Source organism: Hypomesus transpacificus, chromosome 10 (assembly GCF_021917145.1).
Source record: "Hypomesus transpacificus isolate Combined female chromosome 10, fHypTra1, whole genome shotgun sequence".
NCBI classification, from domain to species: Eukaryota; Metazoa; Chordata; class Actinopteri; order Osmeriformes; family Osmeridae; genus Hypomesus; species Hypomesus transpacificus.
Window position 1 is genome coordinate 5,377,653 of NC_061069.1, and position 14,674 is coordinate 5,392,326.

General features: G+C 46.3%; 1 protein-coding gene across 2 annotated transcripts in view; it reads right to left on the reverse strand.

Moving 5' to 3' along the window:
* The window catches only part of kirrel1b (kirre like nephrin family adhesion molecule 1b), a 30,329-nt gene extending 18,575 nt beyond the window's left edge, over nt 1-11,754 (reverse strand). For both annotated transcript variants that reach the window (XM_047028179.1, XM_047028178.1), the window contains exon 1: nt 11,245-11,754. In XM_047028179.1, coding sequence (XP_046884135.1) covers nt 11,245-11,290 — 46 coding nt within the window. In that variant the 5' untranslated portion in view covers nt 11,291-11,754. The remainder of the gene's footprint in view (nt 1-11,244) is intronic.
* Between the last annotated feature and the right edge of the window lie 2,920 nt (nt 11,755-14,674).

The following is a 14,674-nucleotide window of genomic DNA, read 5'->3' on the forward strand; positions in this document are numbered from 1 at the left end:
CCCTCTTCTCTCGGTCCCCCTTTCCTCTCTTGCTCCCTCTCTCCTCTATCTGCCCCTCGCTTCTCTCCCCCTTTCTCCTCTCGCCCGCCTCTCCCCCCCTCCTCAAGGACGTGTAAGTGGGACAGAGGAAAGAAACAAACAGATCAAACTTCAATCTCGCTTTTCACTCTTTCTTTCCCCCAGTGACTCAACTCCCCTCTCTTTCCCTCCCTCCCTCTCGCTCTCTCGCTCTGTCTTTCTCTCTCGGCTCCCCATCTCCTTCGCAGTGTCCTTCTCTGCTTGTTCGGGAATAGCTAATTGGCGCGATAACATTGAAATATTCAATTGAGACATCGAGGCCTTGCATTATGTATTTGTCAATACGTTTCCCCGTGTGATGGCCAAGTGCGCTGTCTCTCACGGCGCCCGTCGCCTGTGTTCCCGACGATCACGCTCCATTCGCACATTCACGCGGTCTCGCATCACGCTCTTAGGGCTCACCTCTGTCCCCACTCCAACAATTCCCCAGTGCTCCCCCTCTCTCTCTCCTCTGTTCCGTGTTTATCCTTCAGTCCTCCCTCCATCCCTCGCCCTGCCTCCTTTGTATATCTCTTATGACTCCTCTCTCTCTCTCGCTCTCTTTCATGCACACACTCCCCCTCTCTCTCAAACAACTTTAATTAGCTCGTAGCCGGGAGTCAACCTCTGCTCCACCGCACTCCCACTCTGACGCGCCCCACAAACACACACCAACACACACGGACACACACAATCACACACCAACACACGCAAACACACCCATACTGTATATATATAGTACACGCAAACACACACACGCACACTCCTGTTGTGACAAATAAAGATGTCTTTTCTCATTTATTCCACAACCACAAAATGTTGCTAATTCCCTTAAGTGGATTATAGTTAACTCGATGCAGACAAACCTGTCTCTGTGTAGAAGAATGTCGGGTTTTGAGAACACAGCATCATCACACAACGGCTGAGGTTCAGAGCACAAAAATGCCACTGTGTGTGTGTGTGTGTGTGTAAGTGTATGACCACGGGTGGCCCCAAGGTCCAAGTGACACTCAAAGCAGTCACACAGAAAACGTGGGTTCAATTCCGCCTTGTTGAATCTTGTGAAATTACCACCCAAAAGTACATCCGTTGAATGAATTTTTCATACAGGTTTACTCAGAAATCAGAGGGATATTTGTTTGTGTGTTGTTGTCTTCACTCTCCAGCTTGGCTGAAAGGCAAAGGGGGGAAGCGAAAGAGATTGTGATCCCTGTGGAGAAAGATATGAAGTCCCCTTCTCTTTTAATGCGTGGAGTTTCGCTTGGTTTTGCCCGCTGTTTTTGGCAAAGAGCTACCTGGGGATGTTGTCTGAGTGGCTGTGGTGGGGGCCTGGCGTGGGGAGGAGGAGGGGGAGGAGGAGGAGGAGGAGGAGGAGGAGGAGGAGGAGGAGGAGGAGGAGGGGGAGGAGGAGGAGGAGGAGGAGGAGGGGGAGGAGGAGGAGGAGGAGGAGGAGGAGGAGGAGGAGGGGGAGGAAGAGGAGGAAGAGGAGGAGGAGAGGAGGAGGAGGAGGAGGAGGAGGAGGAGGAGGAGGAGGGAGGAGGAGGAGGAGGAGGAGGAGGAGGAGGAGGAGGAGGAAGAGGAGGAGGAGTAGGAGGAGGAGGAGAAGGAGGAGGAGGAGGAGGAGGAGGAGGAGGAGGAGGAGGAGGAGGAGGGGGAGGAGGAGGAGGAGGAGGGGGGAGGAGGAGGACTGCTCTTCATTAGAGGAATCAGGACAGAGGACACGGGGGCCTCGTCCTGGTCACAGGACTGTCAGCAGTCGCCGACACTACCTTCTACCGCATGCACACATTCACTGTTAAGTATGGTGTGGATTTACACAGTACTCGCAGCCTTTGGTGTGTGTGTGAGAGAGAGAAAGAGAGAGACAGAAAGAGAGAAAGTGCATTTGTGAATTTCTGCATGTGTGTGTGTTTACAGCAGACCTGTTTGTCAACAGAAAACACTCTTTGGAGCATGGACTTCACAGCGAAGCTGCTCGTCTGCTGCGATCCCCGGTAGCGCAGACGAACCCTTGGGCATGAATTGCAAAACAACATACTCACAAAACCTAAATAAAGCCTCACACATCAGTACAAAACCCATTCTATGGTGAGAATGAAGACCATACCATTCCTTCCACAGGGAAACCTTCTAATACTCTAGATGCTGACCTTGTATAAGCGGTTCCTTCCTGTCCCTTGACCACGGTGCCATCATTCAAGACCTACACATCGCAAGGACATGTCAGTCTAAATCGTATGTTGATGTAGCACTGGGGCCATGTTATTACACTGACAGAAAGGGCAACAGCAAAGCACTGGCATCTTTGAAGTTAAACGCTTCTGCCTCAAAGGTTAAAATGGCAGAATCTTTGAGAGGATTTGATCTTTCCTCCAGTATGTGTTCTTTGTGGCTCCTGATCCTCACCCCCCCCCCCCCCCCCCCCCCCCCCCCCCCACCCCCCCCTCTCTCCTTTCCCTGCACTGAGCATGCGTACACACACACACACACACAGTATATCCCATTTCCTTTATTTCTTTTTCATTCTGCCTCTCTCTCCGTTTCCTCGCTCCCTTCATCCCACCGCTGCCCCCCCCTCCTCCTCTCTCTCTCTGTGGCTTTCTCTGACCACTAATGGAATGCATGGCATTTCCTCCTGCTCCCACCCCCTTTTCTCTCTCTCTCTCTCTCTCTCTCTCTCTCTCTCTCTCTCTCTCTCTCTCTCTCTCTCTCTCTCTCTCTCTCTCTCTCTCTTTCTCTCCTCCCCCTCTCTCCTTCACTCCATCCCCCCCTCGTCTCACCCACCCACCCGTAGTAATGAAACGTAAACTTTGACATTTTCTCGAGTTCGCCTCCCATCCCGCTGCTGGGCGGATGGTGACGGCTGCTGCAGCGTGTCGTCTCCGGCCTGTCGTTAAGGACAGAGGGCCATACTCCCACAGACGGCTGTTTGTCCACGCTCCTTTTCCGCCAGGGCGACCCCTCACCTTACTGCTCTCCAGTCCATCTCTGTGGCTCTCTCCCACTTGCTCTGTCTCCAGTCTCTCTCTCTCTCTCTCTCTCTCTCTCTCTCTCTCTGTCTCTGTCTCTCTCTCGCTCCCTCTCAAGCTACCATGTTCACTTTTCCTTCATTGACATGTTTTCCAGTGTTTGCTCTACGTCTCCTCTTCTTGTGATTCCCCTCTCTTACTCTCTCTCTAACTCAAATGTCCATGTGACCATCCTACTCTGCCTCTCATCCATCCCACACACACGGTCAACTCTGTGCATTTGTAGGGCCCTGACCCTTCTCTTCCTCTCCTCCATTTTCTCACATCCTTCCTCACCTCCTCCCCCCAAACACACACAGACACAACCCCACCCCCTCATCAGGAACAGTCTCACTGTTTCCACAGCACTTACATTATGCCGCCAATCCCCATGTCTTCCACCCAATCTAATCTGAATATTCAAATATCTCTATTCAAATAAAGCTGCTGGTAAGAGGCGTTAACGACATCTGGGGAAGTGTTCGTTGACGGGTGCTACCGTCCAAAAACAAAGGCACGCAAAAACGCAAAGAATGAAAGGACATGCGTGCATAGGCACATGTTCTGCTTCTTCCACGGTTGCATCTTCCTCCCTTTCTCCGTCCTCCTTATATGTTTTCTGTCTATCCCTCTATTCATCCCTCTCTCTCTCTCTCCCCGGCAAACCCGAAAGTTCTATCACCATAGCAACAGCTGCCGTCTGCGAAAATTACCTAAATCCCTCCTTTTTTTACAGCTTCCAGCCCTCCCAGTGATTCTCACATTGATCCAGTTTGATAAGAATACAAACAAGTGATTAGTAAAATGAGAGAAAGGGATGCATTGATCAGGAGAAGCAGACAGAGAGGGCGATAGAGCAGAAAGAGGAGTGGAGAAAGGGAGGATTAGAGGTCAAAAGCTTGGTGGGCCTCAGTCACATGAAGAGAAAGAGAGAAAACAGACAGGGTGAGACCTGGTAGACAGTAGGTACACATGGAGGTTACAGAACACACACATGTGCACACACACACACACACACAAACAGACACAGACAAAGACTGGGGTCGACAAAGGAAGATGGGCAAAATACATAACAGACAAAAATATATAACAGTCAGATACAAAAGAGACACACACATAAAAAGAAACATAAATCAACAGACAGACAGGACATAGACAGACAGACAAGCATGGAGGAAGGGAGACCGGAAGGCAGACAGATAAGCAGACCGACACCCAGACAGACAGACAAGCAGACAGACACCCAGACAGACAGACAAGCAGACAGACACCCAGAGAGACAGAGAGACAGACAGACAAGCAGACAGACACCCAGACAGACAGACAAGCAGATAGACACCCAGACAGACAGACAAGCAGACAGACACCCAGACAGACAGACAAACAAGCAGACAGACACCCAGACAGACAGACAAGCAGATAGACACCCAGACAGACAGACAAGCAGACAGACACCCAGACAGACAGACAGACAAGCAGACAGACACCCAGACAGACAGACAAGCAGATAGACACCCAGACAGACAGACAAGCAGACAGACACCCAGACAGACAGACAAACAAGCAGACAGACACCCAGACAGACAGACAAGCAGATAGACACCCAGACATACACCCAGACAGACAGACAGAACAAGGGCCACAACGAGACCTGACGGTATGCGAACAGGTAGCGGGCAAAGAGAGAGAGGATCACTATGGTAACAATGAAACGATCGAGCGAGAGGGAGGGCTGAGAGGGAGGGAGAGAGCGACAGGAAGCATGCCATCCCCATGGTAACCGAAAAGGAGGAATCCTGAGAGAGAAACAGACGAGAGAGTAAAAACACAAAAGGCACATTAAAAAAGTGGGAACCCTCTCATAATCATTCCCCCTTCCACTCCTCCATTTTCCTTCCCTCCCTCGCTCTCCTCCTCCCTCATCGCCCTCTAGCTCTCATCCACCTAAGCTCTTGCCCTGTTTCTAAAGCCACCTGACTGTGAGGCAGTATGGGTAAGCAAGGTACTGTATCTCCCACTAATGGCATTCTGCTGGCTACATTCCTCTGGTGTCCAGTGAGACTTCACCAGTAATGCATGGTCTCTACTGACAACGGTGACAAAGACGACATAAACAAACAAAACAACTCAACTTGAGTGTTTTTGGTTGATTATTACACACTTTTTAGGTGCAAAACAAGCTTGAGGATGTGGATCTATCCAAGAGATAGAAAAAAAAAAAAAGCAAATTATAAGCCTCTCGATATGAGCAAATGTGTGGCGCCAGAGGCAGAGAGATTGTCAGAAATTGAGCCCAAAAATGGCAGGAAACCCGCAAGACCCACAAGACTGGAGGCGGCGTGCCTCAATGAGATCATTGTCATTGAAAGATGTGGAAATAGTCCCTCAGAACCACAGCTAGACGAGGAGGCAGCTGGGCTCGCTGATGGCCACAGCCAGACCATGCTGCCATCAGGAAGGAGCTGTCACAGACTGAGCATCATCTGTTGCGAAAAGGTTGCAAGACTATTGCTCAAAACAAGGGAATTGGTTGAGAGGAAACAAAAAGCTTGGTGGTTTGCGTTTAACAAGAAACAAAATGCCTTATTAATCAATTTAGTGACGTATGTGTTTTGTATATTATAGGGATTTTTTTTATGTGTTTTTAAAATGCTCATGAAGAAAATTTTGTGGTAAAACGAGAAAAGAGACTGGAGAGTAGAAAACAGTACAGTAGAGTAAAATGGTTTTGATCCCTGGAGGAGAACGAAAAAAACGATTGTCTATCATTCTTGAGGCTTTAATGAAACCATGTTGTGCTTTCCCGTAACGATGCACCACAGGCTGCTTGCCTGTGGAAACATAGGAAACGATCCATGAAGTGATCCATGTAAGGGTTAAGTAGGGGTTTATTTAATTGGTATTTCATTGATTTTCAAGGGTTAACAATGATCCATTTGGTTTTGCAGGAAAACACAATTTATCATTCCTCCCTCACAGCTTTGTCCTGTAGATTGTATTTCCTGGCTGAACTGGGGTTAGAAGGAGAAGCCTTATTCCATTTTGAATAGAGACACTAATTACAAAGTCGTAAGTAATTGCGTGGGGAATAGTCAGAAAATATCTTTCTAAAAACCTTAGTTTGAAACCTCTTTTTAATCATCCCCATTTAGTAAAAAAAAAACAAGTCAGAAATGGGTTACATTCACATGTTTCTGAAGGGGTAGATTGGAGGACTTTTTAACATCCACTTGCAAATGGCAGATATTGCTCTGTCATGCAGACACACATCTGCTTATTAAACATTGTATATTCAGTAGTCAAAGGTATGCTAGGGAAGCCATGGCAACTGGTATACCGTACTCTTGTGTGCCTACAGTGAGTGAGTGTGTAGATTTATTGGACCATTGTGATTGGGGGAATGGGAGAGGAGAGGAGGGGGGGGGAGGGGGGCAGACCACGGAGGCTTTACTTGCATGGTCAAAATGCTATGAACTCTTGGGGTCGATCAATACCCTGTCGCTCCTTCTCCCCCGCTCGCTCTCTCTCTCTCTCTCTCTCTCTCTCTCTCTCTCTCTCTCTCTCTCTCTCACTCTCTCTCTCTCTCTCTCTCTCTCTCTCTGTGTGATGGGGTCAGCTGTGGTCAGCCTGTCTAACTCTCTGATGCACCATTTCCAACCGGGCTGATACTCCATTTCATTTATATATCCTTTTTATTTGGCCAATCCATCTTTTCGCTTTCTCACTGAGTTCACTTGCTCCCCCTCTATTCCAACCCCCCCCCCCACCCCCCACCCCTCCACTCTCTCTTTTATTTCCTCCCTCTCCCTTTATCTCTATCTGGCACAGAGGCTTTGGTTATGTTGCCTTTTACATATTTCTATGTTTTTTATATTTTTCTCTAAGTTTCTGTTAGTGCCTTTTCTCCCTCTTTTTCCGTTGCTATGGTAACCCTCTCTACGGTGCACCCCCACTTTCCCCTCTCCCTCTCTTCAGCCTCTGGTTAGATGGTTGCTATAGAAACAGACTTATTTAAAAGAAAAGCTAAGAAATTATCTTTCTCTCTCCCAAGCTTCCAATCTCTCTCTCTATTACAAGTATACATGCCCTTTTCATTTCCCTTTGGCACTCGCGACACATTTACCCACACAAACACACACTGTTGTATGCATATGAATGCGCATACTTTCTGACAGGGACACACACACACACACTTGCTCACACACACACATTCAGTCTGTGGAGCATTTCCCCCTACAGCAGTGAGTGGAGTCATCCTACTCTCACACCAAACAATTCAAATCATAATCTCCTTTGCCAGAACAATGACAAACCCAATCTATTGGTGACATAATCTCCTCCTCCAGACGCCACCATATCATAACTTCATTTACGGGGATGACAGTGACGTCACTCCCCCCCCCCCCCCATCCCAATTGCATCCCCCCCCCCCCTCTCTCTTAAGCAGCCTCTTATCTCTTGCTCGTCTGCACCCAGGGTCCTATCTACTGTCACAAAACACAGATAATGTCACCCGGCCCCATATCAACATCCCTGCTGCTGAGCCTTATCAAGCACAGATACACTGATAATCATCAGGCTAACATGAAATATGATGTGAGAGAGAGGGAAGGGGGGGGGAGCAGGAGAGCAGAGAGACATGCAGCCAGAGAGGGAGAGATGGGCAGACATGCTGATGGGAAGACAAATGTATAGACAGAGAGACAGACAGACAGGCATACAGAGAGACAGTCAGGCCGGCAGACAGACAGAGAGACAGACGGACAGACCGGCAGTCGGAGATGCAGGCAGACAGACACATTTACGGAAAGACAAGACGGACAGACTCGTGGACACACAAGTATGTCATCAATCCAAAAACACAATATTCTTTTAAACAACAATTTTGTCATTCAGAAAATGTAAAAACCTTTGTTACACATTACAGTTCCCACAACACAGAACACCCACACAGAGAGTATGTCACAACTACAGTCTGTATACAGTAGTAGCCTATGTGAAACCTCACATGTACATGTACAGTAATGGGTGTATAGTGGATACTGTAACACTGTCTTGTGTTGTACCTTCTGGACGCTGCTTACACACACACACACACACACACGAGGGCCTTCAGTACAGATTTAAGTGGGTGATCTTCTGCAACACAGCAAGCCATTCTGCCAGCAGTTAAAGCCTGGATCAAAGACGACTGCTGGCCCAGCATGTTTCAATCTGCCCTGGATTCTATTGTGTGACACACAGCAGTGTAATTGGTGGACTCTGGTTATGGCCATGGCATGCACCACAAAGCTCACAACCTGACACACATAGGAAACACACACACAGACACTCTCTCACATGCTCTGTCTCACATGCTCTCTCTCTCGCTCTCTCTCTCTCTCTCTCACACACACACACACACACAGGTCCAAAGGACCTATTCACCATGGACCATTTCGATTGTTAATTCTGCAGACAGTTGTGAAAAGGATTACGTGAGCCAAAACTGTGAGAATCACTGACTGGTTTCTACCTCTCAGTCTCAAGATGTGAGATGAGAAAGAGAGAGAGAGATAGATAGATAGATAGATAGATAGATAGATAGATAGATAGATAGATAGAGATAGAGAGAGAGAGAGAGAGAGAGACAGTGATATTTAGCTTATTGTTTCTTTCCGTTCACATTTCTCCTCACGAAAAAATACTTTCATGCGGTTTGTGTTTGATGTCTGAATGTCTTTGAAATAATTCCCTTAATGGGAGAGGGGAGATTTGCCAGTCAGATTATAGCCGTCTTTAAAGAGGAAAGAATCAAGCATTTATAACCTTATATCAAATAAACAATAGAACAAATCCATGAGCCTTGGCCTGAGGAGCAGCGTAGCTCCTGTTCAGTTTGGTCTTCCTTACCTGCATGCAGAGTTTTAGCTTGGATTTTAAGCTCAGCCTGATGAGCACACTGTCTGAACACAAACAAACTATTGTTGCCCTGCAGACATCTAGATGGAGTCTTAGTCTTAGTTTAGTTTTTTTGTATCCATCTCCCCATCTTGTCGTCCCACCCTCCCTCCCTCCTCCCCCCCCCCCCCCCCCCCCCCCGGCGTCCAATCTCAAACCTCCCTCCATGTCTTCATCCACACTGCTATCTGCCTCCTCTCCTCTTCTCATCTCCACTTCTCTCACCTTCTCTCTTATTCAGAATGACAGAACGGGATGATTGATGCGTGTCAGGCCTAATGCTGACTGACATAAGCTGTCAGGAAATGCAAAGTCCTCAGATTTCACTGGCCGTCGCACGCAAACATACTCTAACATGCGTGGAAATGCATCCCGGATCCTCTGGAACAAGAGTATGTTTGGGGGTGTTGTGAAAAATCTAGAAGTTGATAATTGTACAGGCTGTATTTATTAGGGGTTGTGTGTCTTCCATTAAGTGTCTGGAAGATGACAGCATTGTCAGGAGCATGGTGGAGACTGGAAAAAGAACTATACAATACTGTTGCTCCACGTTTCTCTATTCTACCTTTTCAATCGTATAGTTCACACCTCACTTTTTTTTCTTTCTAAAATATAAACCTTAATTTTATCTGTAGGCTATAATAAGGAATTTACTGAATAGGTTTGGGGCCAATTTATTTTCAGTTCTTTGTTCCTAGATTTCTGAATTTATGACATTCTTGTTAACCTTTACCCCGACCATGAATTAACAATTCACCACTTCAAGTCTCAACAACATTTACAACTGATGTTTTCACAGTTATCATGTTCCTATTCCTCCCCTTATCTCTGTACCTTCCATGACCTCTGACACTCGCCTGTCTTTTCCTCTCTCCATCTCCGTCCAATTGCTACCTCTCCCCCTGTCTCTTTCAATCTCTGTTTGTGACAGGGAAGGTAGAGGAGGACCTATTTCCTTCACACACACACACACGCACACACACACAGACACACACGCATACACACACACACGCACGCACACACGCACACACATACACACACGCACACACACACAGACAGATGTGTTTATTTCTTTTAAATTGTTGGTTCAGTATCTGCAGCCTATCTATATATTTTACATATTTGACTTAATCCTACAGCTTCCTGATGCTAGAGGTATCACATGATCAAGGAACCGAGCGTGGACACAGGTACAGATGCAGGTGTGCTGCGCGCGCAGGACTGAGATCTCCTCAGCAACCGATGATGAAGACGTAGCGGTCTGTGAGGGAACCAACCGCACAAAGCAAAGACGCCGGGGGAACGAATGCCTGTAATCAAACAGGTCCCCCTCCCGCACTCGGTACCGAACCTTACGCACACACCATTAATCAAAGCTGTCTTTTAGAGCAATGTCGCCCTATGTAGCCTCTGTACCGCATGTGATGCAAAGGGTTTTTCAGTGGACAATAAATCAATCAATATCGGTGGCCCGTCGTTGCGCTGAATTTGCATTGTGTGAATTTGCCACATTTAGACACCATATTCATGTTACCTATTTCATTTCTTGCGTCTTGCTGTCAGCTTGCAGGGCATGCTGAGGTCGGGAAGCGAATATACCTGCATGCTGAAAAGGTGAATTAACCAGCCTATGTACTGGAACCAACCCCTCTTACACACACACGCGTGCACACACACACGCACACACACACCAGCAGACAGAAATGCTTCAATGAACGCGAGTTGTCGGGTGGATCTGGTGACTCACAATCAGTCCGTCTGGAGTTTCCCAGGTGCTAGCTAGAGCGTCCATCCCTCCCCTCGTTAATCTTTCTCACTGGCACATAATGCGCAGTGAGTAATGTATTTAAGTAGCAACCACTATAAGTGAACGGTATAGCCTGTGTGTACAGGATATAGAATATATTCTAGCCTGTAAAGGTAATTGAACCAATAACATAGACTATACCCCCTTTCTAATAAAGCCGCAGTCACCATGTAAATTGTGGAAATAAAAATATATAGCCTACACATGGTTAGTTCTACCGGACACATTCGGCGAAACCGGGATTCATAGCTTAGCCCACATATTGCAGCCGATACATTTTTTTTTTGATTGGCAGTATGAAAAAAAACTAACTCGAACAGGAATTTTATTGTTCTGATCCAAAACACATGGAGACAGCAACTTGAAACTTTCACTTTTTTGCAGGTCAGAATGCATAATCAGCGAGTTATTTGTGTGGATTGGTTCTCTCACCTTTGTTGAAACTGATTGCCAAAGTTATTATCCACAGCCTCAGCATGATTCAGCCGAGTGCATTCAAATTCCTCCCCTCGGCACGGTCCGTTAGAGTTCTACCCTGTACCGACACCATCAATTCACTCCGATAGATGGTCAACTCGCCAATAACGGGGATTTGTAATCCTTTTAGGTCGTCACAAGAAGCGAACTGCCTTCTCTCCTCACCCCCTTTCTCCTTATTTTGTGCTTCAAATGCAACCCCACTTTTCATTTATTTTCCTGTCTTCAAGCTCCGTCTCACTGAGTGCACAGCGCCGCTCCGTATTCTCATTCAAGAGCCAATTCCACTCTGTTTCCTTCTCCCTTTTTCTTCATGTAATCAGCTCTGAATGTGTACCCCCTATTCCAAATCTCGGTTTTGTACTCGGGGAGAGGGGTAGGGCGCTGCAGATAACAAGCGGCTACATGGAGAAGTGGGTATAACGTTCCGTTACATCTTTCCAGGAGTAGGCCTACCCCTCCTGGCTCCCCTCTCCTTGGTTGGCCCTCAGAGTTAAGATATTTTGTGTGTGTGTGTGTAACTTTGGTATGATATCATGGAGTCTGTGCCTTTCTCCATCTTTCTCCTGCTCTTTCTGTCTCACACATACAACCACGCAAATGGGTGTATGTCATTGTCAACTGAAGCTTCAATATACGCTACATATGTGGCATCATTAGCCTATAGTCTACTCAAAGGGTTAAATATACACTGCATCAAAAGGGTCCGATTCTTTGAGCTTTTTATGGCGTGTACTTCCATGTCGAATTAAATTATTAAACGTTACATTTTATTACCGCAGTTGAAGGTGCCTATTAAAAAGACTGGAAAGGGGAGAGGAGAATTGGCAGAGGGCCAAAGTCATGACTAGTGTTGTGCTTTACCGCCCTCTGTTGGGACTTTGTCTACAGGCACCTGTATATTCAAACTCACCCATGACATATTTGAGAGATGGAGAATTATCTTAGAGCTTACAAAACCTTTTACATTTTTTTTATTAGGCTTAAACTATGGGACTGTAGAACGAAAACGATTTTAAAACGTTCAAAAACTGGATCTGTGTTTAATGTACCTTTTTTTTGTAGCAAACCATCTAATAAAAGAAACAATATCAGCTATATAGTGCTACACATATGTTTTTATAGCTTAATTAAAGAGTCACTGAAGACAAATACAAATATCAACAAATTGAAGTTAACTCAAATGCATGTTTATTTGAAGTCAACAACTGAATTGGTAGAGTAACAAAAAAGCAAATACTGTATGAACAAAACAGCCAATGGACAAAACACACCATGACATATAGTGCCGTCTCGCTTTGATGACATCATTAGCCATAGTACAAATTGACATACATCATGACAGCACTATTCTCATGTGATATGGATATATATTTAAAAGGAAGACTTGTCATCCAAAAATAACCAGCTAACAAAGACTTGTCATTAAAATAATAACATTTTGTGAAATTAACACAGATAGTGTCTCTGGCATCTGTTTGGGTGGATCGTTACACACACCTTCCACTCATACACAAACACACACACAGTGTTTTCATAGACCACAGACTCCATGTCCATTTCATGTGTGTATGTGTGCGTACAATAATATAAGTGTGTTTGTAAGTATAACCAGTAAAGGCAACACTATATACATGAAATTATACAAAATTGCCAAATTGTTAGAACAAAAACAAACCAAACAACTATCATCCAACTATCAAATAACCATCATCTATTTATAAAAAAGAAGAAAAAAACTACAAATGAATTTGAAAGTAATGCCTTTAAGATTATGCACACCTTTACTTAGGTAAAACACTACCAAAATAAGAGAGCAGTGAATTGCCACTGCATGTACAGGGTAGGAATGAGAGAATGACAGAGGTGGTGAGGATAAGACAGTGACCCCTGGTGGTAAAGAGCCATAACTGCACATTTACAGACACAAGGTAACCTTACCAGAAACAAGCCCCAGACCCTTTCCCTCCTATCTACTTCACTGCCTCATATCTTATTTCAAAAACACTGGATGGGTCTGAGCAACATGGCACCCATCCAGCCAAGGCCCAGCTGGTCTTCTTACCATGCTGCTTTCTTACAGTAATACTGAAGTGGTTAGGGCCAAGGGTGCATGGAGATCGTTTCTGTGCTAGGCCGATGTCTGCAGACTAGGAAGTATAGGGGTTTGTTGATAAACAAACCTCTGCTCTCATTGCTTGTCAGCAATGTCGTTTCCCCTCACAAGTTATCTAAGTGCCAACCGTCTCTCATGCAGTCTTTTCATGCGATCACAGAATTTATACAGATACACGAGCAAACACGGGTCCGAAAAGTTCAAAACACACGATACCAACATCCCCAGAGTACAGTATGAGGCCATCCACATCTCTACTGTCAGCCCCTCTGATAACTTGTTACATTTCAGTTCCATTGAAAGTACGAGGGAAAAAAGGATTCCAACTTTGGACCCTGATCGACGGAATAGGCAGAAGGTGTGGTGCGCTCCGTTCTGAGATTCATCCACATGATCCTGCCTGCAGACATCTCTCTCACTGCCACCAGGGACCGTGTGCTTGCTCCAGTGCATGACCCACCCTTGATTATGATCTGGGATCAGTTTTTCCCACCCTTTATCTTAAACCTCACCCCTTGAGTCACTCGAAACGGATCTTACACACACACCCTACCCCCTCATTCCTGTACCGACTCTAGCTTAAAGTAGTATCACTACAACAATCTATTTCCAATCAGAACAGCCCTGTGGAATTAGCTCTTGGAACTGGGTGTGGTGGGGTGTGTGTGTGCGAGGGGGGGGGGGCACGAAAGCAATCCCTGATTCCAGCATTCCGTAGGTGTACGAAAACGATCACGTAAAGTCTCTACATAGTGACGGTCGTGTCTTCTCTGCTAGGCCTGTACTACTGTCAGCAACGCCCCCTCTCTGCACCTGGGGCCTATATCACCGTACCAGAGCGCGCCGCTTTGTCGAACATCATCAACGCACCCCAGACCGTCTGAGCTAGTTCTACAAGTTTCTTTTTTTTTTCGGACGGGGGGGGGGGGGGGGGGTCCAGTGTGACGACTGAAAATACATACTATCTAAGAGAGAGAGACAAATTCAAGTGGTACGTAGGAGTTAAGGGAGAGAGAGAGAGTAGAAAAAAAGAGAGAGATGCAGCTACCAAAACCCCTCTGTGTCAGTTTGGCTGGAGCCCAGCGCCCTCTGAGCCAGTCTGGGGCCTCTTACTCAGACTGCAGGGGGATGATGTCATTAAAGGTGCAGTGACGGTTTTCACCTCTTACAGTGTGGTGACGTCAATACAGCATGAAATTACCGCTGGGTGGCTGGTAAGCGCATTTTTGCAGCAGCAAAAAATTGTGTTTCTAATGGTAACTTGCAAAA